Here is a 25,759-nt window from a genome sequence, read left to right as displayed (position 1 = left end):
GGCCAAGCTTCCTGCCATCCAGGACCTCTATACCAGGTGGTGTCAGAGGATGGCCCTAGTACCGCACGGCAAGCGGTACCGGAGCGCCAAGTCTAGGTCCAAGAGGCTTCTAAACAGCTTCTACCCCTAAGCCATAAGACTCCTGAACATCTAATCAAATGGGTACACAGACTATTTACATTGACCCCCACCTCCTCTTCTATGCTGCTGCTACTCTCTGTTATGATCTATGCATAGTCAATTTAATAACCCTACCTACATGTACATATTACCTCAATTACCTCGACACCGGTGCCCCTGCACATTGACTTTGTACCGGTACCCCATGTATATTGCCCCGATATTGTTATTTTACTGTTGCTCTTTAATTATTTGTTTTTGTTATTGCTTACTTTTTTGAGGTATTTTCTTAAAACTGCATTGTTGGTTATTAACGGCTTGTAAATAAGCATTTAACTGTAAGGACTACACCTGTTGTATTTGGCACATGTGAGAAATACAATTTGATTTGATTTGGATAACTAAGCCAATAGTATCCTTAACTAGCATTGAAAAAGTTCATCCATTCTTGTCTAGCTAATAAACACCTCTCTATCCTCTCACGCTTCTAAACATCAGTACAGTAGCCTAAACACACACACACAATGGCAAAGATTTTCATCCTTGCAGGCAGATGCTGTAATAAGTTTCTGAGTGACAGAGTGAGGGTTTTGCATATGCGCTTTAGTTTTTTTGGAGGACTAAGAAAAAAATACCTGGAACGTAAAAGAAAGTTATTAACTGGTTTCCGTGTGTTTAAAATAACGATTCTGTTCCTTGAAAAAAGGTTGTTCTTTTCCGGTTTTCGGTTCTGTTCCCCTGAACCGGTTCCAAGCCATTTGCATAGGGAGGAGTTCAGTTCCAGGGCTGTGAGCTTTGTGGTGAGCTTAGAGGGCACTATGGTATTGAAGGCCGAGCTGTAGTCGATCAACAGCATCCTCACATTCCTCTTGTCCAGATGGGGGAGGGCAGTGCAATGGCGATTGTGTCGTCCGTGGATCTTTTTGGGGCGGTAGGCGAATTGTGGAGAAGGGAGGAGGTGATGTGTAGTCTTTTTCTAGCCTCTAGAAGTTTCGTTACTTTCCCTTTCTTGGGCACAGGGATGATAGTTGACATCTTGAATTAGGTGGGGATATCGGCCTGAGCTAGAGAGGGATTGAAAATGTCCGAAAACACAACAGCTAGCTGGTCTGCACATTCTCTGAGGGCGTGGCTAGGGATGCCATCTGGCCTCCAGCCCTGTGAGGGTTAACATGTTTGAATGACTTACACACGTCCTTCTTGGAGATCGTAAGCACGTAGCCCTCGTTGTCCTCAGGAGCTCTCCTCACGAAGCGTGAGATAAAGGTAGCTCATCCAGTAAGGCGGCGTTGGTATCCGTGACGTGACTGGCTTTGTTTTTGTAATCCGTGGCATTTACCTCGACACCGGTGCCCCTGCATAGGCATATGTGGCAGGGGTTTCTAATGACATCCGACCCGCTGAGTTGCTCTTCCAATTTGTCCCTATACTTGTCTTTCGCCATCCCGATCGATCTTCGCAGGTCGTATTTGTTCTGGTTAACCATGCAATGAGAGGAGAGGAGCAGCATCAGCAGACCAGATCAGTAGACCCCAGAGCACTAATACACATTCAGGCCTCTGCACTAGTTCTGCTCTCTCTCTCTCTTTCTCTCTCTCATTCTCTCTTTCTCTCTATCTATTCCCCCCTCTTTCACTCCCCCCCTCTCACACCCTCTTGATTTCTCTTTCTTTCTCTCTTTCTCTATTCCCCCCTCCCTCTCTCCCACCCACTCTCTCTCCCTCCCCTCTCTCCCACCCCTGTGATAGACAGCTGTATTCTATTTCCATCCCTCTCTTTGTGTGGGGCCTCTTTTACAGTACCACATAAAAGGTTGACCTACACTGGCTGAATGGAGGGATGGTAGTGAAAGGATAATAACATACAGTAAGCTCCATTAGAGGCCAGGAAAAGGCCAGCGAGAGAGAGAGAGAGAGCGAGAAAGCGCTCCCCTACTCCCCCTCCCCTCCCCACCTCTCCCCCACTCAGAACACACTCAGGTATGGTTGCTTCCATGACAACCAGCCTTGCCGGCTCCCTCTCATACTATAGCCGTCATTGAAGACCAGAGGAAATGAGCCAATACTAAAAAGAGGAATGGTAGACATGAATTTCACCGGAGATATTGACTGTAACTGACTGTCTCTTTCCCCACCAGACGTGTGTGATCTGTCTCTAAGCGACGTGTGTTTACCTGAGAATGAAGAGACGACAGAGAGCGGCATCAACCCCGAGCTGGCTAAGGTGGGTGTGTGGAGATGTAATTTGCTCTACAATTACCCATAAAAAAATGATCGGTGCTTTTACTTGTATTATGCTCATTTAATACATAGTCTGTATTTTATTTGTGGGAATATCTTCTCTTAGTATATCTCTGAAACTGAGGAGTTGGTCCGATCAGCCAGAAGAGAAGAGAGACTCAACCTGTTCTCCCTGGACCCTGACACCCCGGTAGGTACTCTTTAGGGGTTAATACACTGACTCCCATGCAACACACCCTGATACCCCTGTAAGTCCCCTGTAGTGGTTAATACACTGATACCCCTGTAAGTCCCCTGTAGTGGTTAATACACTGACACCCCTGTAAGTCCCCTGTAAGGGTTAATACACTGACACCCCTGCAAGTCCCCTGTAGGGGTTAATACACTGACACCCCTGCAAGTCCCCTGTAGGGGTTAATACACTGACAGGGGTTAACTGTAGGGGTTAACACACCCTGATAGGTAGGTACTCTTTAGGGGTTAATACACTGACTCCCATGCAACATACCCTGATACCCCTGTAAGTCCCCTGTAGGGGTTAATACGCCCTGATACCCCTGTAAGTCCCCTGTTTGGGTTAATACACTGATACGCCTGTAAGTCCCCTGTAGGGGTTAATACACTGACACCCCTGTAAGTCCCCTGTAGGGGTTAATACACTGACACCCCTGTAAGTCCCCTGTAGGGGTTAATACACTGATACCCCTGAATGTCCCCTGTAGGGGTTAATACACTGATACGCCTGTAAGTCCCCTGTAGGGGTTAATACACTGACACCCCTGTACGTTTCCTGTAGGGGTTAATACACTGACACCCCTGTAAGTCCCCTGTAGGGGTTAATACACTGATACCCCTGAATGTCCCCTGTAGGGGTTAATACACTGATACCCCTGTTAGTCCCCTGTAGGGGTTAATACACTGATATAACCCCTACAGGAGACTTACAGGGGTAACACATCTTGTGCAACAGTTGGTGCAGTTCACCTGTTAATTAAGTACTGTTAGGTAAGGGATGGGCATCTCTGTCCCAGGAGGGCCTTTGTGTCTGCAGGCATCTGGTCCTGCAGGCATCTGGTCCGCATCTGGTCCGGACCAGTGCTTACACACCACATTCAACCCCCCCCCCCCCCCTCCCGCTGCCCACTGATAGTCCAATTGTGTGCCCCTCCTCTGATGCTGTCTGGTTGTGTGCCAGGTGTTGAGGAGTCCGCGGGGCGAGCACCCTAGGGGGGAAGGCCACCCAGTCCGTCCAATCGAGGAGAAGCTGGGGAGGAGACTGATGATCGCCTGTCGATCCCTCAACCTGACGCTGCAGGGCTGCATCAATGAGAACGAGACTGGTCCGGTCACCAACGTAAGACCCCCTTAAAACAACAAGTACAAACAGACTCGCTCGCACACACACACACAGTTCTCCAAAGCTTAAAGGTAGACTTACCATGATGACGTCGTAGGGGTTACGTTGAGTATTGAGATGAGCTCGATGCCAGACTTTGCCAGACTTTGCTATCCCACAGTCACGCAGGGTATCTGTGCTTCACTCTGCAACAAAATGGTCGCTACGGGACCAAAACAGCGGAAAAGTTTAGGCTCGCACTTCAAACGCACTTAGTTGTTGCGGAAATTGAACCACTGTGTGTATACTTTGTGCATGCAATGTCATATACCTTTAAAACCACACATACAACTCTCATTGGGTGTGGTTAGGGTTCAGAAACAACCATTTATTAACATGCATTACAGAACTGATGGTGCTCAATGGTCACTACACGTATCACTCTGTTGTTTACTGTGCTGCAGTGGCTGATCCTACATCAGCTATTGAGTGCAGTGGTCACTGGAAAGTGAATAGTGTTCATCTTTTGAATGATTTGCTTGGTGCGATACTGACGCTAAACGCGTACGAGAGTAGGAATAAGAGAAGGTTTGAATCCTAATCAACCTGCCGACATATTGTAGAACAACATAGCAAGCATGTCAAAGCTCTCTGCTGGAAAACCTTGATAAAGCCCTGGGTTAAGTTGGGCCTGACAATGCTCCTCACGTGTAACGTATTTCCATCAGATTGAGCCCTTCTTTGTGACTTTGGCCCTGCTGGATGTGCGTGAGGGGAGGAAGGTGTCGGCCGACTTCCATGTTGACCTGAACCACGAGACGGTGCGTCAGATGCTGGGTGGGGCTGGATCGGGAGCGCCCGGGGCGGGGCAGGAGAATGGACTGAGCTCTTCTGCAGAGAAGAGACCTGGAGACTGTCACCTCAGCCTGGACCTGGACGACTGGCTCCGCTTCCCCAAACAGGTAAGCTCGGAGGAAGTTTCCCCAAGGGGCAGATCGAGGATCTGTTCCCCTCCCCCAATCTTCACCTTGTCCATTAGTGGGGGAAATGCCAAACTGACTCAAGATCAGCCAAGTGTACCCATGGGAGGAAAGCATGCTTCCGTTTTACTCATTCTATTTCTATTTGGTACAGAAACACACAGAGGGGTGGGGCAGAACTGGGAATGTAATAGGGAGAAGTGTCAAAAGAGAGATGGTATACTTATTCCTTCCGTGTGCGTGCGCGTGCGCGTGTGTGTGTGTGTGTGTGTGTGCAGGCCATCTTCTCAGTGACGAATCCCCACACGGACATTGTTCTCTTGGTGAGGGTGGAGAAGGTGCTGATGGGAAATATCGCCGCGGGAACAGAGCCGTACATCAAAAACACAGACTCCAGCAAGGTGACGCAACTCTACAACACCGTTAAATTCACTCTAACTACCACCCCTCACCTTATAGCATGAAATTGTATGGTTTCCCTTTATAGCCTATTACCTATGGATAGGGTTGCAAAATTCTAGCAACTTTCCCAATATTCCCAGGTTTTCCAGAAATGCATGTAAACTCAGCAAAAAAAGAAACATCCCTTTTTCAGGACCCTGTCTTTCAAAGATAATTCGTAAAATCCAAATAACTTCATAGATCTTCATTGTAAAGGGTTTAAAACACTGCTTCCCATGCTTGTTCAATGAACCATAAACAATTAATGAACATGCACCTGTGGAACGGTCGTTAATAAGACACTAACAGGTTACAGATGGTAAGGTCACAGTTATGACAACTTAGGATACTAAAGAGGCCTTTCTACTGACTCTGAAAAACATCAAAAGAAAGATGCCCAGGGTCCCTGCTCATGTGCGTGAACGTGCCTTAGGTATGCTGCAAGGAGGCATGAGGACTGATGATGTGGCCAATAAATTGCTACGTCTGTACTGTGAGGCGCCTAAGACTGCGCTACAGGGAGACAGGACGGACAGCTGATCGTCCTTGCAGTGTCAGACCACGTGTAACAACACCTGCACAGGATCAGTACATCCAAACATCACACCTGCGGGACAGGTACAGGATGGCAACAACAACTGTCCGAGTTACACCAGGAATGCACAATCCCTCCATCAGTGCTCAGACTTTCCGCAATAGGCTAAGAGAGGCTGGCAACAATGTCGCCTATGGGCACAAACCCACCGTCGCTGGACCAGACAGGACTGGCAAAGAGTGCTCTTCACTAACGAGTCAAGGTTTTGTCTCACCAGGGGTGATGCTCAGATTTGCGTTTATCATATTGAAGGAATGAGCGTTACACCGAGGCCTGTACTATGGAGTGGGATCGATTTGGAGGTGGAGGGTCCGTCATGGTCTGGGGTGGTGTGTCACAGTATCACCGGACTGAGCTTGTTGTCATTGCAGGCAATCTCAACTCTTTGTGTTACAGGGAAGACATCCTCCTCCCTCATGTGGTACCCTTCCTGCAGGCTCATCCTGACATGACCCTCCAGTATAACAATGCCACCAGCCATACAGCTCGTTCTGTGCGTGATTTCCTGCAAGACAGTAATGTCAGTGTTCTGCCATGGTCAGCGAAGAGCCCGGATCTCAATCCCATTGAGCATGTCTGGGACCTGTTGGATCGGAGGGTGAGGGCTAGGGCCATTCCCCCCAGAAATGTCCGGGAACTGGCAGATGCTTTTGTGGAAGAGTGGGGTAACATCTCACAGCAAGAACTGGCAAATCTGGTGCAGTCCATGAGGAGGAGATGCACTGCAGTACTTAATGCAGCTGGTGGCCACACTAGATACTGACTGTTACTTTTGAATTTGAACCCCCCTTTGTTCAGGGACACATTATTCCATTTCTAGTAGTCACATGTCTGTGGAACTTGTTTAGTTTATTTCTCAGTTGTTGAATCTTGTTATGTCATATTTACACGTCTAAGAATACTTAGAAACAGGAAAAATATGGCAACTACTGTGTAGTAGTAATAATAATAATGAAATAAAAATTATTAAAAACAAAAACTTACATTAACAGTGAAAAACAATTCTAATCTACTAATAAAAACTACAAATCCAATTTGTTAATCCTCCAACCAGGAAGACTTATGTCTTGTAAAGCTCTATTTAAATGCTGCTTAATCACACAGGGAAGTCAGATGGTTTGGAAATACATTTCTTCTCATACTGTAGATTTTCTGATATTTCTTTTCCAAGATGCCCCCCACAGAATTCAGAGTGGGATTCTGAAATCCTGGCCTTTGTTTGGGAAGTTGAGTAGATGAGCAGACGGGGAGCGCTGCGCCTCGTGCCAGGTTCCTGACACCCCTGTTGATTTAGATTTATCTACGTCAAGGATAATTTATTTGTGTGTTTTCTGAATCCTGCCGGCAGACTTAAAAAATATCAACTATGCAGCCCCTTTCATAAGTAATGTTTCCTTCTCTCTCTCTCTCTCTCTCTCTGTCTCTGCCCCCCTCTCTCTTTCTCTCCCTCTCTCTTTCACTTCCTTTCCCTTTGAAGACGGTTCAAAAGATGCTGAAATCCAACAAGCAGTTCTGCAGTAAACTGGGGAAGTACCACATGCCATTTGCCTGGTCCATCAGGTAAGGGACACTGAGCCACACTGTGTTTTCTGTAATCCTACTCACTCCATATCCATTTATTGACCTTTTCTCCTTTAATGATCAAACTGCATTTACTGCATCACAAGGAATGTCTATAAAGGTGAAGGTTATTGATCACTTTTCACAGTATCTTCCACTCAAAACTATTGTCCTGTCTGTCTTGTCTGTGCATCCGTCCGTCTGTCTGCCTCGTCTGTTCTGCCTCGTCTGTTCTGCCTGCCTGCCCATCCGACTGTCTGTCTATCTGTCTTGTCTTGCTGTCTGTCTCAGGTCTGTGTTTAAGGACAATCAGGGGACGGTGGACCGGGAGTCTCGCTTCTCGCCCCTCTTCAAACAGGAGAGCAACAAGATCTCCACCGAAGATCTCATCAAGCTGGTGTCGGAATACAGGAGGTAGGCCACCGAAAAGATATCAAGGCTGCATCCCAAATGGCACCCAATTCCCTATTTAGTGCACAACTTTTGACCAGGTCCCATAGGGCTCGAGTTGAAAGTAGAGCACCATATGGGAAATAGGTTGCCATTTGGGATAAAGACCAAATCATGTCAGTTCAACCCCATAGTGCAGATCCCTTTTTAGGTCAGGGTCAGAGTTTGTCATGACCATCTAACCTGACCTGGAAAACTCCTGGTCATAGTGAATGTATAGTGCTCACTGCTCACCCATTCCTTGGCACTCTCTGTGTCTTTGCAGGGCTGAGAAGACCAGTAAACTGCAGACCATTCCAGGGAGCCTGGACATCACTGTGGACTATGTCCCTATGGAGCATCCAAGTAGGTTGAACACTCTTTTCTCTTTCTTTCTTTCGACACCCCTCATGTCTCTCCTTCTCCTTCTCTCACTTTATTTTCTCTCTCTCTCTCTCTCTCTCTACCTCTTCCCCCTCTATCTCTTGTTCTACCCTCTCTCTCCCTCTCTCTCTCTCTCTCTCTCTCTCTCTCTCTCTCTCTACTGTTGATAGCCATCAGTGTTACAAGCATGACAGATGTCCTCTCTCTCACTCTGTCTCTGTCTCTCCACCTCTCCCCTCTCTATCTTTCTTTCTACCCCTCTCTCTCTCCATCTCTGTCTCTCTCCAATTCAATTTAAGGGCTTTATTGGCACGTGAAACCTATGTTTACATTGCCAAAGCAAGTGAAATAGATAATACCCCAAAATAAAATAAGCAACACAAAAATGAACAGTAGACATGACACTCAGATAAATTCCAAAATAATAAAGACGTCTGCCTGTCTGCCTGCAGACTGTGTGACGTCCTCTTACGTGCCCATCAAGCCTTTCGAGGACTGCAGCCAGCACCAGGCCACCGTGGAGGTGGAGGAGTTTGTCCAGGACTCCACCAAGTTCACCCAGCCACACCGCGTCTACAAGAACCACGTCTACGTCTACCCCCGGCATCTCAAATACGACAGCCAGAAGAGCTTCGCCAAGGTACCGTAGATATCTAGTAGATATACTAGATATACTCAGAAATATCATGGCAAGGAAACAAAATTTGAAGCAAACTTACTTTGGAGGAAAACCGACCTAATGTTGGAAAGAAAAAGCCATGTGTTGTCATGTTTGTTTATTCTCCCAGCAATAGCACACAATATTTGACATAAAGCAGGTTGACAAAATATATTTTTTGCCCATGGAATAATGTAGTATTGTGATACACAAGTCACACTGTACATTTCATATGTATATACTCTATTCTACTGTATTTTACACAGTGTCACTCAGAAATTGCTCTTCCTAATATTTATATATTTTTTTAAAATTCCATTCGTTTACTTTTATATTTGTGTGTATTGTTGTGAATTATTAGATACTACTGCATTGTTGGAGCTAGGAACACAAGCATTTCGCTACACCCGCAATATTATGTGCTAGGTATGTGTATGTGACCAATACAATTTGATTAGATTTGACTTATATGGGACCTCTTTGCAGACAGGCGTGAAATACTGTATGCCCACAAATGTGACAATGTTATTTTCATTCACAGGCTCGTAACCTTGCAGTCTATGTGGAGTTTCGAAGTTCAGACGAGGAAGTTGCCAAACCTTTGAAGGTGCCGTATCTTCTCTGTCATCGAGAGCATTTAGAGTATCATGGTGGATTATTTTGGAAAAACTTCACTTTTCTCTTATTTTCTCTTAACTTGCTGCCTCAGTGCATATACGGCAAGCCTGGGGGCCCAGTTTACACCACAGCAGCCTGTTCCATAGTCCTTCACCACTCCCAGAACCCAGACTTCTATGATGAGGTGAGTGTGGAAGGAGAGGGTTTGAAGAGGTGTATGGCGAGAGATGGAAGGAGGGGGGGCACGGGAAGAGATTGATTGGACGTGCAGGGCTCTTATTGCCTGGTAGCCAGTTTTGTTTGTTCAAAACTCCTCTTATGCTCATTATCATGAATGAGAGGAGTTGAAGCACAATCAGACATGTGCGTACCAGGCTAGAGCCTTCACTGTGTAGTGGCTGGATAAAGTTGCCCCCAGATGCTGATCTTGGGTCAGTTTTGCATTGCCTCCACTAATAGTTCGGGTTAGGATTGGGGGAAGGGGAAGATGATAGATCTGTACCCAGAGGAACCTTCACCCTGGAATTTAGCGGCTCAGTGGATTGTTCACCACTGTGACACCAGTTGTCAATTCAGCTTCTTTTTTTAATGTTTTGAGGCTTTTGTTTAATGCACAATGCATTGTGATTTCATTTCTGTGCCTGTTTGTGAAATGGTCCTTTGTTTCATCCTCTGCGTGCCAGGTGAAGATTGAGTTGCCCACCCAGCTCCACGAGAAGCACCATCTACTCTTCTCCTTCTACCATGTGACCTGTGACATCAACGCCAAGACCAACTCCAAGAAGAAAGAGGCCCTGGAGACACCAGGTAGGGAGGAAGGAGAAATACTGTGATCCTGTGTGGCTCAGTTGGTAGAGCACCGTGTTTGTGACACTCCAGGGTCATGGGTTTGATTCCCGCTGGGGCCAGCAGTCTGAAAATACAGTGGGGCAAAAAAAAGTATTTAGTCAGCCACCAATTGTGCAAGTTCTCCCACTTAAAAAGATGAGAGGCCTGTAATTTTCATCATAGGTACACTTCAACTATGACAGACAAAATGAGAAAAAAATCCAGAAAATCACATTTTAGGATTTTGAATGAATTTATTTGCAAATTATGGTGGAAAATAAGTATTTGGTCAATAACAAAACATTATCTCAATACTTTGTTATATACCCTTTGTTGGCAATGACAGAGGTCAAACGTTTTCTGTAAGTCTTCACAAGGTTTTCACACACTGTTTGCTGGTATTTTGGCCCATTCCACCATGCAGATCTCCTCTAGAGCAGTGATATTTTGGGGCTGTTGCTGGGCAACACAAACTTTCAACTCCCTCCAAAGATTTTCTATGGGGTTGAGATCTGGAGACTGACTAGGCCACTCCAGGACCTTCAAATGCTTCTTATGAAGCCACTCCTTTGTTGCCCGGGCGGTGTGTTTGGGATCATTGTTATGCTAAAAGACCCAGCCACGTTTCATCTTCAATGCCCTTGCTGATGGTAGGCTTTGTTACTTTGGTCCCAGCTCTCTGCAGGTCATTCACTAGGTCCCCCCGTGTGGTTCTGGGATTTTTGCTCACCGTTCTTGTGATCATTTTGACCCCACGTGGTGATATCTTGTGTGGAGCCCCAGATCGAGGGAGATTATCAGTGGTCTTGTCTTCCATTTCCTAATAATTGCTCCCACAGTTGATTTCTTCAAACCAAGCTGCTTACCTATTACAGATTCAGTCTTCCCAGCCTGGTGCAGGTCTACAATTTTGTTTCTGGTGTACTTTGACAGCTATTTGGTCTTGGCCATCGTGGAGTTTGGAGTGTGACTGTTTGAGGTTGTGGACAGGTGCCTTTTATACTGATAACAAGTTCAAACAGGTGCCATTAATACAGGTAACGAGTGGAGGACAGAGGAGCCTCTTAAAGAAGAAGTCTACAGGTCTGTGAGAGCCAGAAATCTTGCTTGTTTGTAGGTGACCAAATACTTATTTTCCACCATAATTTGCAAATAAATTCATTAAAAATCCTACAGTGTGATTTTCTGGATTTTTTCCCCTCATTTTGTCTGTCATAGTTGAAGTGTACCTATGATGAAAATTACAGACCTCTCTCATCTTTTTAACTGGGAGAACTTGCACAATTGGTGGCTGACTACATACTTTTTTGCCCCACTGTATATGCTTGTATAAAAGCATCTGTTCGGTGGCATGTATTAATACTGCCTTTGAGACAAGTCTGTGGATGGTGGCTAGTCGGCATAAGCTTATCACTGTGCAGCAAATATCGCCTCGCGGTAGGGGATACTGTTGTGATTGTGTTATCGATTCCAGGAGTGTGGTGGTGCATGCTACGTCTACAGGCCATTACTGCTTGCTCTTTGGCGTCTGGGCCAGGTTGTAAAAGGACTTTGTGGCAACTGCTGATATAACAAGGGCTTTATTAATACATTTAATTGATTGATTTACACATTACATACAGTATATTGTTTTCCAAATGTGTTCTTTCGCCTGTGTGTGTGTGTGTGTGTGTCTGTGTGTGTGTGTGCGGGTACGCCCTGTGCCTTGTGTGTGTTGCGTGTGTGTCTGCAGTGGGCTACTCATGGCTGCCTCTGCTCAGAGAGGGTCGCCTGGCCTCACAGGAGTTCAACATCCCTGTGTCCTGTAGCCTGCCCCCTGGATACCTGCTTGTCAAAGAACCCGGATCTACTAAGGTAGGGGGGGGTGCATGGAAGGGAGCGAAGGGGGAGGGAGGGAGGGAGATAAGAGAGAAAATAGGGGGGAAGTAGAAAGAGAATATTTGGATGGAAGGGGATACAGTAATTGAAAGAGAAGGCATTTTTTGCTTTGTAAGTTTTGTCATGTCATAAAATTGAATTGAGAGACAGAGCGGTATGAAGAGAGCACACCATAGGGAACAACAGTAAAGTGTTAAGCAAGCATGGATCTCCCTGGTGCTCCGTGACCCTTCCTCCTTATCTCCCCCCAGAACGGCTCGGATCTGAAGTGGGTGGACGGAGGTAAGCCCATATTCAAGGTCTCCACCAATGTCCTCTCCACAGTCTACACCCAGGTAAGAATCTGGCTTTACCCTGCCACTCCTTGTAAGTTCCACAAGTCAACTTTGTTCTTAAAATAAAAAAGTGTATTTAACCAAACTTTAACGGGTCTCAACTCCAGCAAGGCAATCCTTGTTATCCCACCGTGATTTTAGGATTGTGCGCCAAAGGGAACCCTATCCCCTATTTAGTGCACTACTTTTGACAATAGGGCTCTGGTCAAAACTAGTGCACTTTGTAGGGTTCGGTTTGGGATGCAGAATCAGTTAGTCCTCATCTCCACTCAGTGATTCTGGTTCTGGTTGTGACCGTGTCTTCTCTCTTTGATCGCCAGGAGCCCCTCCTGAATCGCTTCTTCCAGCAGTGCCAAAAACATGAGACGGACCTCTCCCAATCACCTACCTCAAACTTCCTCAACTGCCTGAAGGTCTGGAGAAATGAATGAAGGAAGGGAGGGAGGACTTCACATCTCTGCATTCTGCATTCCGTTCCCATACTATACACCCCATTACTGACTGTGTCTCTCTCTCTCTCTCTCTCTCTCTCTCTCTCTCTCTCTCTCTCTCTCTCTCTCTGTCTCTGTCTCTGGCTATGGCTATGGCTATCGCTCTGTCTCTGATTCTCTTTCTATTTCTTCTCTCTCTCCCACAGGGCTTACTGAGCATTGAGAAGATTCCGGTGATAATTCGTTTCCTGCCGGTACTCTTCAACCAGCTGTTCAAGGTCCTCACCCAGAACGACAACGACGAAGTCACCACCACCACCACCAGGTAGGATGGGGCACTGCAGGCCACGGACCACTCTCACTGCTACAGGATCACTCTCACTGCTACTGATTCTGCAGGCATACATGTTGCCAGATCATGAATATTGCCAGATTAGCTATTAATGTCGCCAGATTAGCAATAGAATGTCACCAGGTTATGAATGTTGCCAGGTAATGATGACGAATGAGTGATCACTTTGTTTGCATGTGTTTCACCAGGGTGCTTGTCCACATCGTTGCTAAGTGTCATGAAGAAAACCTAGACCACTACCTGCACTCCTACATAAAGGTATGGTGCTCATTTCATTGGGATGTTAGCCCTGTCTTGCAGGAAGAGCGAGGCTCAGATTCTGCAGTTGTTTAGCCGGAGAGGCGAGGGGAGGAGAGTAGCACACAGACAGCTTCATTTGTGAAGGCAGAGAAGGAGGCTTTGTATGTGTGCACGTTTAACCGTGAGAGTGTGTGTGTGTGTGTGTGTGTGTGTGTGTGTGTGTGTGTGTGTGTGTGTGTGTGTGTGTGTGTGTGTGTGTGTGTGTGTGTGTGTGTGTGTGTGTGTGTGTGGGCGGGCGGGCAGAGGTGGGGGCTTTGGGGTGTGGTGAGTGCAGGAGCGTGGCTGAGGGGCTAGGGTAATGTGCCCAGAACACTGTGGACACAGAGAGAAGAGAGAGTCTGCCACACACACACACGGCTCTCAGCTCACACACAGACAAGCATGGCTGTGGGGAAGAGAAAAGGGGGGTGTCTGGTGGAAGGCACACAAGGACACCGAGCCTTTTCAATAAAAAAAAGCAAGGCTTGCTTGTTAAGAAGAGAGAGATGGAGAGAGAGAGACCGACAGACGGGGAGAGAGAGAGAGAGAGAGAAAGAGACAGAAAGAGAGAAAGTGAGAAAGGGAAATGGAGAATAGAACCAGCTTACCATCAGCTTTTTCATGTCTGGTAGAAAGAAAACGAGAATCCTACAATTGATCTTTAAGAGGGGCAGAGGGACAGAAAGAGAAATGGAGGGAGGGTGGAAGGAGAGGAGGAGGAGGGGAAAGAATGGGAGGACCACTGTAATGAAACTACCGTTACCATGGCAACTGATTGGCATGCTGCTCGGGGGTGGAGGCTAGCAGCAAGCAATTTTCGGCCAGTGCTTTCCCGCAGTGTGGTTGTGGGTGTGTGTGCATGTGTGCGTGCGTCGATGCAAATGTGTGTGTGCATGTGTGTGTGGTTGCCATAGTTCATTAACAAACTCAATTTGGTGACGTCAGTGGTAATGAGGTGTGTGTGTCATACACATACAGTGTGGGTGGAACATTTCTCACAAAAAGAGATTCATTGCCAAAATAAGCAAATTTTTCAGCATCTTAATCGGTGTTGTTATGTTAATATGTAAATGCAGAGCCAAGAATGTTGCATGTTTGGTTCCCTTGATGCTATTAATGTGTGTACAGTATGTGAGAGAGAGAAAGTGTGTCTGCACAGCATGTCTGTCTGTGTCTGTTTGACTCTATATCTGTCTCTATGTGTCTGTCTCTGTCGGACTCTCTGTGTCTCTGGCCGTCTGTCTCATTGACCTTGTTCTCTCCGCTGCGGTGGTCAGTTTGTGTTCAAGGCGGAGTCGCACGGCTTCCGGACAGTCCACGAGGAGCTGGCCAAGGGCATGACCTCTGACCTGAAGAGCAACGAGCAGCCGGCCGTCAGGAACATCCTCAGGGTGAGCCTAGATGGCCGCCACGCCCAGTCCCGAATGACACCCAGTCCCAAATGACACCCTATTCCCTTGAAGGAAACCACAGGGCTCTGGTCAAAAATAGCGCACTGTAAAGGGAATAGGGTGTCATTTGGGTGGATAGTCCCATGATCTACAGATGCTCACACGGTCAACAAACTGTCAACTGCAACTCTGTTGACATGCAACTGCTTTCTAGGGTTAGGTTTAGGGTTAGATTAAGGGTTAGGGTTAGTGAATAGTTAATTGAAATGTTGTTGAAATGTTGACAGTTAGTTGGACATCTACTGAACATCTACAAACCTTTTTTGGGACTGTCCAAATAAAGTCATACCTAGAAATGTCATGCATAGACATGATAGGATGCCTTATCTTACATAGCAAAGCAGTCTATATGCTCTACATTATATATTTCTATCTCATTGTGCCATTGAATGTGACCCTGAGTGCTTAATTGAACATGAACCGCATAATCTGACCCCTGTTTGACCTTTTACCCCTGTCTGCTGCAGTTTTCCTGGTTCTTCTTCGAGCTCATTGTCAAGTCCATGGCCCAGCATCTAGTGGACTCAGACAATGTCAAGGTAAAGAAACATAACATATGAAGATATAATATATACATATACATTCACCGGCCAGTTTATTAGGTACACCCATCTAGTAGCAGGTCAGACCCTCATTTGCCTTCTGAACAGGCTGAATTCTTCGGGGCATTCTATAAGGTTTCAGAAACGTTCCACAGGGATGTTGGTCATTGCTGACGCGATAGCATCACAGAGTTGCTGCAGATTGGACAGCAGTACATTCGTGCTGAAAACAGCCCGTTCCATCTCATCCCACAGATGTTCTATTGGGTTGAGGTCTGGGGACTGACCAGGACACTAAAGTAAACTGAACTCGCTGTCATGTTCCAGGTGATGTCCACTCCTCAGTTGTCCAGAGTTGGTGATGGTGTGCCCACTGGAGCCGCTTCTTCTTGTTTTTAGCTGATAGGAGTGGAACCCAGTGTGGTCGTCTGCTGCAATAACCCATCCATGACAAGGATTGACAAGTTGTGCATGGCGAGATGCTGTTCTGCACACCACCTGTTGTACTGCTCAGTTATTTGTCTGTTTGTGGCCCGAGTGTTAGCTTGCACTATTCTTGCCATTCTCCTTCGACCTCTCATCAACGAGCTGTTTTCGCCCAGAGGACTGCCGCTAACTGGATGTTGTTTTGTTTGTCGCATCATTCTCGGTAAACCTGTCGTGTTTGAAAAGCCCAGGAGGACAGCCGTTTCTGAGATACTGGAACCGGCGCGCCTGGCACCAACGATCACACCACGCATAAAGGTCACTTGTCTTGCCCGTTCTAACGTTCGTTCGAACAGTAACTGAATGCCTTGATGGCTGCTTTATATAGCAAACCACGGCCGCATGACTCACTGTCTGTAGGAGCGATCCCTTTTCGTGAACGGTCTGGGTGTACTTAATAAACTGGCCAGTGTGTGTATATGCCACTTACCAGACACTTTTATCCAAAGCGACTTACAGTACGACACGAAAAAAAAGTTAGTACTCAAGTCTCATAAATTCAAATTCTCTCGAGCCTACCGTCTGACCATATATTGGGCCTGCATCTGTCCTACGTCCCACTGTACCATTCAGTGCTGTTAGTGCATACATTTTGTAGTATGTATATGTGATCCCTGCTGGAATTGAACCTACGACCTTAGTGTTGCAAATGTAACTTATACATTAGGCCTATACGTTAAGTTCCATATTATGTGTGCCTCAGCTCCCACGACCACAGAGGTTCCCTTCAACCTACCAGAGTCGTCTGGAGAGCCTAGTCATGACCGTGTCCGACCACATCTTCTGGAAGAACAAGGAGCTGGCAGAGGAGACCCGCAGTGCCAACCTGGCCGTGGCAGCCTTTGTCAAGGTGGGCATCACACACTCACACACACACACATTACATGCTTAGGGAGATGTCCTTATCACTTGTCGAGATTGAGCTCAAATGCTGCCAATGGTAATACATTTGTGTTCCCTGACTAATGAAGCGGAGATGAATGCAATGAAAATGGCTTCCGCTGCTGTTGTTCGATGTTGATTGTTTGAGATTCTCCGGTACTTTTGTGTCCTTTTTAGACAGTAGTTCTGAAAGTGAGCCACAAGTGGTCCCCGAAAATGGCATACCACGTCACATTGGTGCAGATATGTGCACCACTTCATTGCTCTCTCTCTCTGGGTGCATGATGTGCCTCTTGTTAGATGTCACTCAAATGCGAGGGGCTGAAGCTCGTTGGCTAGAACTTGAATTGCAAGGGGGTTGGCCCACATGGGGGAAAATATAGGGGAAATGGCGCAGCACAGCTTCCCTAAAAACATGGGATTTCGTGGCTAATTGAGGTAAGACAGTAATTCTTCTTATAGATTATGCATGTATGAACTACACGTTGACACATCTAGCCGAAAGCCGGAGGTTTAAAAGATACTTAGAAGTCTCCAAAGTTCCGGAGCATGTTTTTAATTGTGTTGTGAAATTATGAAATGACCTCTCTCTTTCATGTTCTTCATAAACTAATGCTGACCCCGACTCTCTCTCTCCCTTCCTCTATCCATCACTCCCTCTTTCCCTACCTCACTCCTCTCCTCCCTATCTCCCTCCCCCTCTCCCCTCCCTCCATCCATCTCTCCCTCCCTCTTTTCCTCCCTCCCTCCAGCGTTGCTTCACCCTCATGGACCGAGGGTTCACCTTCAAGCTGATTAGCAACTATGTCAACATGATCACAGCCACTGACAACAAGGTTACACACACACTTGCACATACACACATCATTCTCATTCTGTCTCTCAGTCCCAGAATTGTGTGAATAAAGCATTGCCTTATCTGTCGGTGTAATAGCCAATGTCACTCACTGTAGAATAGAAAGGATTATAAAACAATGAAATAGATACTAGAATAGACAACAATGAAATAGATACTAGAATTAGAAAACAATGTGCTTCAGAGATGTTGTGGTGTTTTTATTCGGTCAATCAGGTTGTGACTCCAACGTTTCTCTCAACAGGTGCTGTGTGAGTTCAAGTTTGAGTTCCTGCGAGAGGTGTGCAACCACGAGCACTACATCCCTCTCAGTCTGCCCCTCCCCTCCGCACGCATCACAGGTCAGAAGTCATCTAGGGTTCACAGGGACCTAATTGAAGTCCGTCTTAGGTATTAATGCCGTTGCATTCATCTTCATTCATTGCACCGCTTAACACTTTCTTTTCTGTTCTTTCTCTTTCCTGTCCATTTCAGACAATGCATCACAAGAAACGCAAAGTGCTCAGGGTAACTATCGGTCCCTTTTTATGATATTTTGTGATATTCACATGATGTTGTACTGATATTCTTTACCACACGACTGGCACTGGGTGGAATAAACAAACCATAATTTAGTTTAGTGTAGTGGTACTAGGTACTAGGACCAGCTCTGGTCCATGAGATGTTGCTAACCAGTCCCTAAAATGATTATCTGACATCAATTTAGTCAATTCTAAAGTGTTAGTTTTAATGTAAGGGTTCCTCCAAGAAGGAAGAACCGTAGCTGTCTGGTCTCTGCTATAAAGCAAGTTGAGAAACACTGGTAAATTAGACTCTTTCTCTCGCTCTGCCACCCATAACCCCCTCTCCATATCTCTCTCTCTAAATCTCTTCCTCCCCCTCTCTTTCTGCCTCTTTCTCTCCCCGTTTCTTCCCCCCCCAAACCCCTCTCTCTCCCTCCTTACTCTCCACCCTAGTGGATGTGCCAGAGTACAGCCTGACAGGCGAGTTCTGCCGGAAGCACTTCCTAACGGGCTTGTTGCTACGGGAGCTGGGCCTGGCGTTGCAGGATGAGCAGGACCTGCGCCACCTGGCCCTCGCCTGCCTCAAGAACCTGATGGCCAAGCATTCGCTGGACGCCCGCTACGCCATGAAGGTATGCCACGCACGCCAGCACCATGTAGCGGGCACCAGATGATAATATAACATGTGTCCCTAAATAGACCGTATTTTCTGTATAGTGCACTTCTTTTGACCAGAGCCTGATAGTTTACAAGTACACTGTATATACAAGAGTATAATGACACCCCTTCAAATGAGTTGATTTAGCTATTTCAGCTGCACCCGTTGCTGACAGGTGTATAAAATTGAGCACACAGCCATGCAATCTCCATAGACAAACATTAACAATAGAATGGCCTTCCCAACAAGTCAGTTCGCCAAATTTCTGCCCTGCTAGAGCTGCCTCGGTCAACTGTTAAGTGCTGTTATTGTGAAGTGGAAAAGTCTAGGAGTAACAACGGCTCGGCTGCGAAGTGATAGGCCACACAAGCTCACAGAAAGGGACCATGCTGAAGCGCGTAAAAATAATCTGTCCTCGGTTGTAACACTTAATAGCAACACTTACTACCGAGTTCCAAACTGCCTCTGGAAGCAACGTCTGCACAAGAACTGTCCGTCGGGAGTTTCATAAAATGGGTTTCCCTGGCCGAGCAGCCGCACTCAAGCCTAAGAACACCATGCACAATGCCAAGCGTTGGCTGGAATGGTGTAAAGCTCACCGCCATTGGACTCTGGAGCATTGAAAACTGAAGTGATGAATCACGCTTCTCCGTCTGGCATTCCGACTAATCTGGGTTTGTCGGATGCCAGGAGAACGCTACCTGCCTCAATACATAGTTTAACTGTAAAGTTTGGTGGAGGAGGAATAATGGTCTGGGGCTGCTTTTCATGGTTTGGGCGAGGCCCCTTAGCTCCATTGAAGGGAATCTTAACATTAGAGCATACAATGATATTCTAGTCGATTCTGTGCTTCAAACTGGCATGCACAGAACCCTGACCTCAACCGAACACCTTTGGGATGAATTGAAACGCCGACTGCGAGCAAAGCCTAATCGCCCAACATCAGTGCCCAACCACACTAACCTCACTCTTGTGGCTGAATGGAAGCAAGTCCCTGCAGCAATGTTCCAACATCTGGTAGAAATCCTTCCCAGGGGAGGCTGTTGTAGCAGCAAACTCCATATGAATGCCCATGATTTTGGAATGAGATGTTCGATGAGCAGACTTTTGGTCATGAAGTGTATGTCTGTAAGAAAGAGATGTGACAGTAAGCTGCGATATTAGCCTGGTTCCAGACATGCTTCTGTTTTAGTTTAGCCAACTCCTCTGATTACGGTTGACAGTTGAACTGGTTATATAAAGGTGAAATAAAAAAAATACTTTCAAAAATGTTGTGAGTTGGCTGAAGCGCAAACAGATCTGGGACCAGACTGTTCCAATATTGATGTTCCACACAGGAAACTGAAATATTTTGATTGGACAGTGTACAATGTACTATAGCTGACGGAAACATATACACAGTAAAATTAACTTTTTAGGTTGAGTTATTGGGTTGACTTTGTGTGTGTGTGTGTGTGTGTGTGTGTGTGTGTGTGTGTGTGTGTGTGTGTGTGTGTGTGTGTGTGTGTTTGTGTGTGTGTGTGTGTGAGGGGCACATTACAGTGATGGCTATGAGGATTTGAAACGGCAGGAAATCATTAAACTGGGCACATACGCTCTCTGACACACACACTCTACCCTGCGTTCCTGTGTACAGGAAGTAGACTATGTAATGTACCATTCTCACTGGGACATCTGAGCACTCGAGGAGAGAAGGTGGCATGGAGTGGGGTGCTGGAAAGGATCCAGGCTGCGTCCCAAATGGCACCCTATTCCCTATAGTTCCCATAGGGCTCTGGTCAAGAGTATTGCACTATGTAGGGAATAGGGTGCCTTTTTCCACTCAGACCCCAGACAGCCAGATCCCATCCGAGATTAGGAGCCTGCCAAACCCAACACTGTACAACTGTTGACAGGTCTCTGTTTCTTGTTCTCTCAATCACGCAGAGTTTAAAACCCCTGACTTTCTGTAGGTCTGTTGCTCACTGTCGGTCTTTCTCTCTCTCTCTCTCTCTCTTCCTTTCTCTCTCTCTTTGTCTCTCTGTCTGTCTCAAATTCAATCTCTCTCTCTCTCTCTCTCTCTCTCTCTCTCTCTCTCTCTCTCTCTCTCTCTCTCTCTCTCTCTCTCTCTCTCTCTCTATTTCCTGCCTTTCTCCCTCCCCCTCAAACTCCCCTCTCTCTCTCCTCCCATTCTCTATTTCACTCTACTCTCTCTGCCACCCCTCTTTCCTCCCTCTGCCCTTCCCCCCTTCTCTCCTCCCTCTCTCTTCATATTCTCCAGGATAAGCAGGCGAGGATAGCGTCCCTCTACCTGCCTCTGTACGGCCTCATCCTGGACAACATGCCTCGCTTCTTCCTCCGAGACCTCTTCCCCATCTACTTCACCTCCAGTGACCAAGTAAGAGCCTCCACTGCAGCCCTGATTGACTGCAGCCCGGCCCATGACCAAGCAAAGTGCCACACAGCCACTGTTGTTGTAGTGATGTCATAGTTTGGCGCGGCCCGCAGTGCTACTTTAGGGTCATGTATGTCCAGTCACAGCACCGTTCACAGAGGCTAGGGAGGGAGTGGTGGAGGGAGGGAGGGGGAGAGAAAGAGGGAGAGAGAGGAAGGGCAGGGATAAACGTTTACACAGGCCCTGCCGCTCCGCTAATGTTACTTCAGTGGTGTTACAGTATAATATTTCCCTCTAGCCTAGTGGTGTCAAGGTGAAATGTTTCCCTCTAGCATAGTGGTGTCACAGTGAAATGTATGCCTCTGGACCAGTTGTGTTAAAGGCTCTGCAAAGTCAATCAGGGGTCTGAAGTGGCCGTACAGCATCATTTACTGCAATGCAGCCTCCGCAAACGTCTGGGCTTTCAAACTTCAAATCAAATGTGTTTATATAGCCCTTTGTACATCAGCTGATATCTCAAAGTGCTGTACAGAAACCCAGCCTAAAACCCCAAACAGCAAGCAATGCAGGTGTTGAAGCACGTTGGTTAGGAAAAACTCCCTAGAAAGGCCAAAACCTAGGAAGAAACCTAGAGAGGAACCAGGCTATGAGGGGTGGCCAGTCCTCTTCTGGCTGAGCCGGGTGGAGATTATAACAACATGGCTAAGATGTTCAAATGTTCATAAATGACCAGCATGTTCAAATAATAGGTCTGGGACAGGTAGCACGTCCGGTGAACTGGTCAGGATTCCATAGCCGCAGGCAGAACAGTTGAAACTGGAGCAGCAGCATGGCCAGGTGGACTGGGGACAGCAAGGAGTCATTATGCCAGGTAGTCCTGAGGCATGGTCCTAGGGCTCAGGTCCTCCGAGAGAAAGAAAGAGAGAAAGAGAGAATTAGAGAGAGCATACTTAAATTCACACAGGACACAGGAGAAGTACTCCAGATATAACAAACTGACCCTAGCCCCCCGACACATAAACTACTGCAGCATAAATACTGGAGGCTGAGACAGGAGGGGTCAGGAGACACTGTGGCCCCATCCGATGATACCCCCAGACAGGGCCAAACAGGAAGGATATAACCCCACCCACTTTGCCAAAGCACAGCCCCCACACCACTAGAGGGATATCTTCAACCACCAACTTACCATCCTGAGACAAGGCCGAGTATAGCCCACAAAGATCTCCACCACGGCACAACCCAAGGGGGGGGGCGCCAACCCACTCAAGTGATGCACCCCTCCTAGGGACGGCATGAAAGAGAAACTCCTTGCACTTAATGGAGCAGAGCAGAGCTATTGTGAAGGAAGTTGTCAAGGAAGTGAGTTTGTGTTTATACTGGACGTGCCACCCCCACCTACCGTCAACCAGTCATGTCAATGCGGATCTATTCGGAGACCTTTGCATCTTTACAAAACTTGAGAGGCGCATGGCGATAAGGTACGGAGCTTGATTTGGCCTCTGCATGGCTCCGGAGGCTCCGCAATTGCGTCACACCCTCCATATGAAGACTCTAACCACATTATTGGATCAAGAATAAATTGGCTTTCACCGTAAACTGACCTTCGCCTCCAGAGCCCATTGTGGAGTTGCAGCAAAGAGACAAGATCGAAATTTGGGATAAAATAATAATGAACCAAAAAGTGTAGCATAGGTTGTGCGCTCTGCAAAGAACGTGTCCACTCCAAAAATGAGAAGGGTAAAGACTGGGATAATAATACATTGAATGCATTAACAGAAATTGCCATAACCAATCAAGCATTGTAGATTAGATATGATAGGACTTAACGGTAAAAGTACTGTTGGTGGTATATGCAATGGGCAAGTGACATACACGAACAATCAAAGGCAAACAATTTACACAATAAAAAAATAAAATTATTTTATTTAACTAGGCAAGTCAGTTAAGAACAAATTCTTATTTTCAATGACAGCCCTACTGGGGAACAGTGGTTTATCTCCCTTGTTCAGGGGCAGAATAACAGATTTGTACCTTGTCAGCTCAGGGATTTGAACTTGCAACCTTTTGGTTAATAGTCCAATGCTCTAACCACTAGGTTACCCTGCCGCCCCAGAAGTTATGGAAAATGTATGTGCACAAATTGGCGGGAGAGAGCGCCTTCTGGAGAGAGAAGTGCATTGTGCATCTGGACACTGCATGGTCAGTCTGACGTCTGCATTGGCCATGCAGCATTTACGGTGATACTGCCTCTGCAGAAGTTAGAGCGTTCATACCTCTTGCGGAGCAGTGCAGAGCAGTTGTGAAGGAAGGGAGTTTGTGTTTATACAGGATGCACCGCCCCTACCTACCCTCAACCAATCATGTCGATGCGGAGTGACACAGCGCCCTAAACACATTGTTCCAACATTTGGGAGGCGCATGGCGATGCGGTTTGGAGCTCGTGTGTGTGTGTGTGTGTGTGTGTGTGTGTGTGTGTGTGTGTGTGTGTGTGTGTGTGTGTGTGTGTGTGTGTGTGTGTGTGTGTCTTGTTAGTCGGTTAGAACATCTACTTTGTGCATGACACAAGTCATTTTTCAAACAATTGTTTACAGACAGATTATTTCACGTATAATTCACTGCATCACAATTCCAGTGGGTCAGAAGTTTAAATACACTAAGTTTACTGTGCCTTTAAACAGCTTGGATAATTCCAGAAAATTATGTCATGTCTTTAGAAGCTTCTGATAGGCTAATTGACATCATTTGAGTCAATTGGAGGTGTACCTGTAGATGTATTTCAAGGCCTACCTTCAAAGTCAGTGCCTCTTTACTTGACATCATGGGAAAGTCAAAAGAAAAAAAATTGTAGACCTCCACAAGTCTGGTCATCCTTCATCTGTACAAACAAGAGTACGCAAGAATAAACACCACGGGGCCACATAGCTGTCATACCTCTCAGGAAGGAGACTCGTTCTGTCTCCTAGAGATGAACGTACGTACTTTTGTGCGAAAAATGTAAATCAATCCCAGAACAAGAGTAAAGGACCTTGTGAAGATGCTGGAGGAAACAGGTACAAAAGTATCTATATCCACAGTAAAACGAGTCCTATATTGACATAAACTAAAAGGTCGCTCAGCAAGGAAGAAGCCACTGCTCCAAAACCGCCATTAAAAAGCCAGATTACAGTTTGCAACTGCACATGGGGACAAAGATTGTACTTTTTGGAGAAATATCCTCTTGTCTGATGAAACAAAAATATAACTGTTTGGCCATTATGACCATTGTTATGTTTGGAGGAAAAAGGGGGGGGCTTGCAAGCCGAAGTACACCATCCCAACCGTGAAGCACGGGATGTGGCAGCATCATGTTGTGGGGGTGCTTTGCTGCTGCAGGAGGGACTGGTGCACTTTACAAAATAGATGGCATCACGAGGATGGAAAATTATGTGGATATATTGAAGCAACATCTCAAGACATCAGTCAGGAAGTTAAAGCTTGGTCGCAAATGGGTCTTCCAAATGGACAATGACCCCAAGCATACTTCAACGTTGTGGCAAAATGGCTTAAGGACAGCAAAGTCAAGGTATTGGAGTGGCCATCACAAAGTCCTGACCTCAATCCTACAGAAAATTTGAGGGCAGAACTGAAAAAACGTGTGTGAGCAAGGAGGTCTACAAACCTGACTCATTTACACCAGCTCTGTCAGGAGGAATGAGCCAACATTCACCCAACTTATTGTGGGAAGCTTGTGGAAGGCTACCCGAAACGTTTGACCCAAGTTAAACAATTTAAAGGCAATGCTACCAAATACTTATTGAGTGTATGTAAACTTCTGACCCACTGGGAATGTGATGAAAGAAATAAAAGCTGAAATAAATCATTCTCTATACTATAATTCTGACATTTCACATTCTTAAAATAAAGTGGTGATCCTAACTTGCCTACGACAGGGAATTTTTACTAGGATTAAATGTCAGGAATTGTGAAAAACTGAGTTTATTAAATGTAAACAATTGTTGGAAAAATGGCAGATTTCAAACTCTTCAGCAAAGGACTCGGGTAGGATACACATGACTATCCTCGATGAAAGGTGGATATCGAGGGGGGTAGGACAGTCTATAGTTAGCAGACAAACAAATTGACTTCTCCTCGACCACTTATCGGGTTCCAGGTAACACGGATGAGAGAGGGTGGAGCACGGACTTTTGCCCAAATGAGAAAAGGCTACGCTGAAATGAATCCCTCTGGCCTAGTGGTGTCGCCCTGAAATGTTTCCCACTGGCCCGAGTGATGTCACAGTGAAATATATCCCTCTGGCCTAGTGATGTTCCAGCAAACTCTTTCCCCCTCTCCAGGGTTCAAGAGATGACCTGAGTGTGGGAGGGGGTGTGGCAGGTCCTGTGGCTCACGTCATTCGCCATGGCAACTCGGTGGATGCCTCCTTTTCCAAAGAAGTGCTCAACTCCATCACAGGTAGTGTGTGTGTGTGTGTGTGTGTGTGTGTGTGTGTGTGTGTGTGCGTGCGTGCGTGCTTGCATACTTTTGCGTGTGTGTATGCGTG

General features: G+C 46.4%; 1 protein-coding gene across 7 annotated transcripts in view; it reads left to right on the top strand.

The window, feature by feature from the left end:
• LOC135546043 (dedicator of cytokinesis protein 10-like) overlaps nt 1–25,759 on the top strand; it is a 181,778-nt gene that overhangs the window by 99,654 nt on the left and 56,365 nt on the right. For all 7 annotated transcript variants that reach the window (XM_064974130.1, XM_064974129.1, XM_064974133.1 and 4 more), the window contains exons 9-34: nt 2,258–2,343; nt 2,467–2,550; nt 3,556–3,714; nt 4,425–4,658; nt 4,955–5,077; nt 7,190–7,272; nt 7,564–7,686; nt 7,988–8,067; nt 8,538–8,725; nt 9,285–9,350; nt 9,453–9,545; nt 10,045–10,168; nt 11,922–12,043; nt 12,319–12,402; nt 12,723–12,815; nt 13,040–13,158; nt 13,374–13,443; nt 14,742–14,855; nt 15,383–15,454; nt 16,647–16,793; nt 17,578–17,661; nt 17,926–18,022; nt 18,156–18,188; nt 18,638–18,816; nt 21,103–21,219; nt 25,554–25,671. In XM_064974130.1, the coding sequence (XP_064830202.1) occupies nt 2,258–2,343; nt 2,467–2,550; nt 3,556–3,714; nt 4,425–4,658; nt 4,955–5,077; nt 7,190–7,272; nt 7,564–7,686; nt 7,988–8,067; nt 8,538–8,725; nt 9,285–9,350; nt 9,453–9,545; nt 10,045–10,168; nt 11,922–12,043; nt 12,319–12,402; nt 12,723–12,815; nt 13,040–13,158; nt 13,374–13,443; nt 14,742–14,855; nt 15,383–15,454; nt 16,647–16,793; nt 17,578–17,661; nt 17,926–18,022; nt 18,156–18,188; nt 18,638–18,816; nt 21,103–21,219; nt 25,554–25,671 (2,892 nt within the window). The remainder of the gene's footprint in view (nt 1–2,257; nt 2,344–2,466; nt 2,551–3,555; nt 3,715–4,424; nt 4,659–4,954; nt 5,078–7,189; nt 7,273–7,563; nt 7,687–7,987; nt 8,068–8,537; nt 8,726–9,284; nt 9,351–9,452; nt 9,546–10,044; nt 10,169–11,921; nt 12,044–12,318; nt 12,403–12,722; nt 12,816–13,039; nt 13,159–13,373; nt 13,444–14,741; nt 14,856–15,382; nt 15,455–16,646; nt 16,794–17,577; nt 17,662–17,925; nt 18,023–18,155; nt 18,189–18,637; nt 18,817–21,102; nt 21,220–25,553; nt 25,672–25,759) is intronic.

The sequence above is a fragment of the Oncorhynchus masou genome, chromosome 9, assembly GCF_036934945.1.
Source record: "Oncorhynchus masou masou isolate Uvic2021 chromosome 9, UVic_Omas_1.1, whole genome shotgun sequence".
NCBI lineage: Eukaryota > Metazoa > Chordata > Actinopteri > Salmoniformes > Salmonidae > Oncorhynchus > Oncorhynchus masou.
Note: the sequence above shows the minus strand (reverse complement) of the source record. Positions and strands in the feature narration are given on the sequence as shown.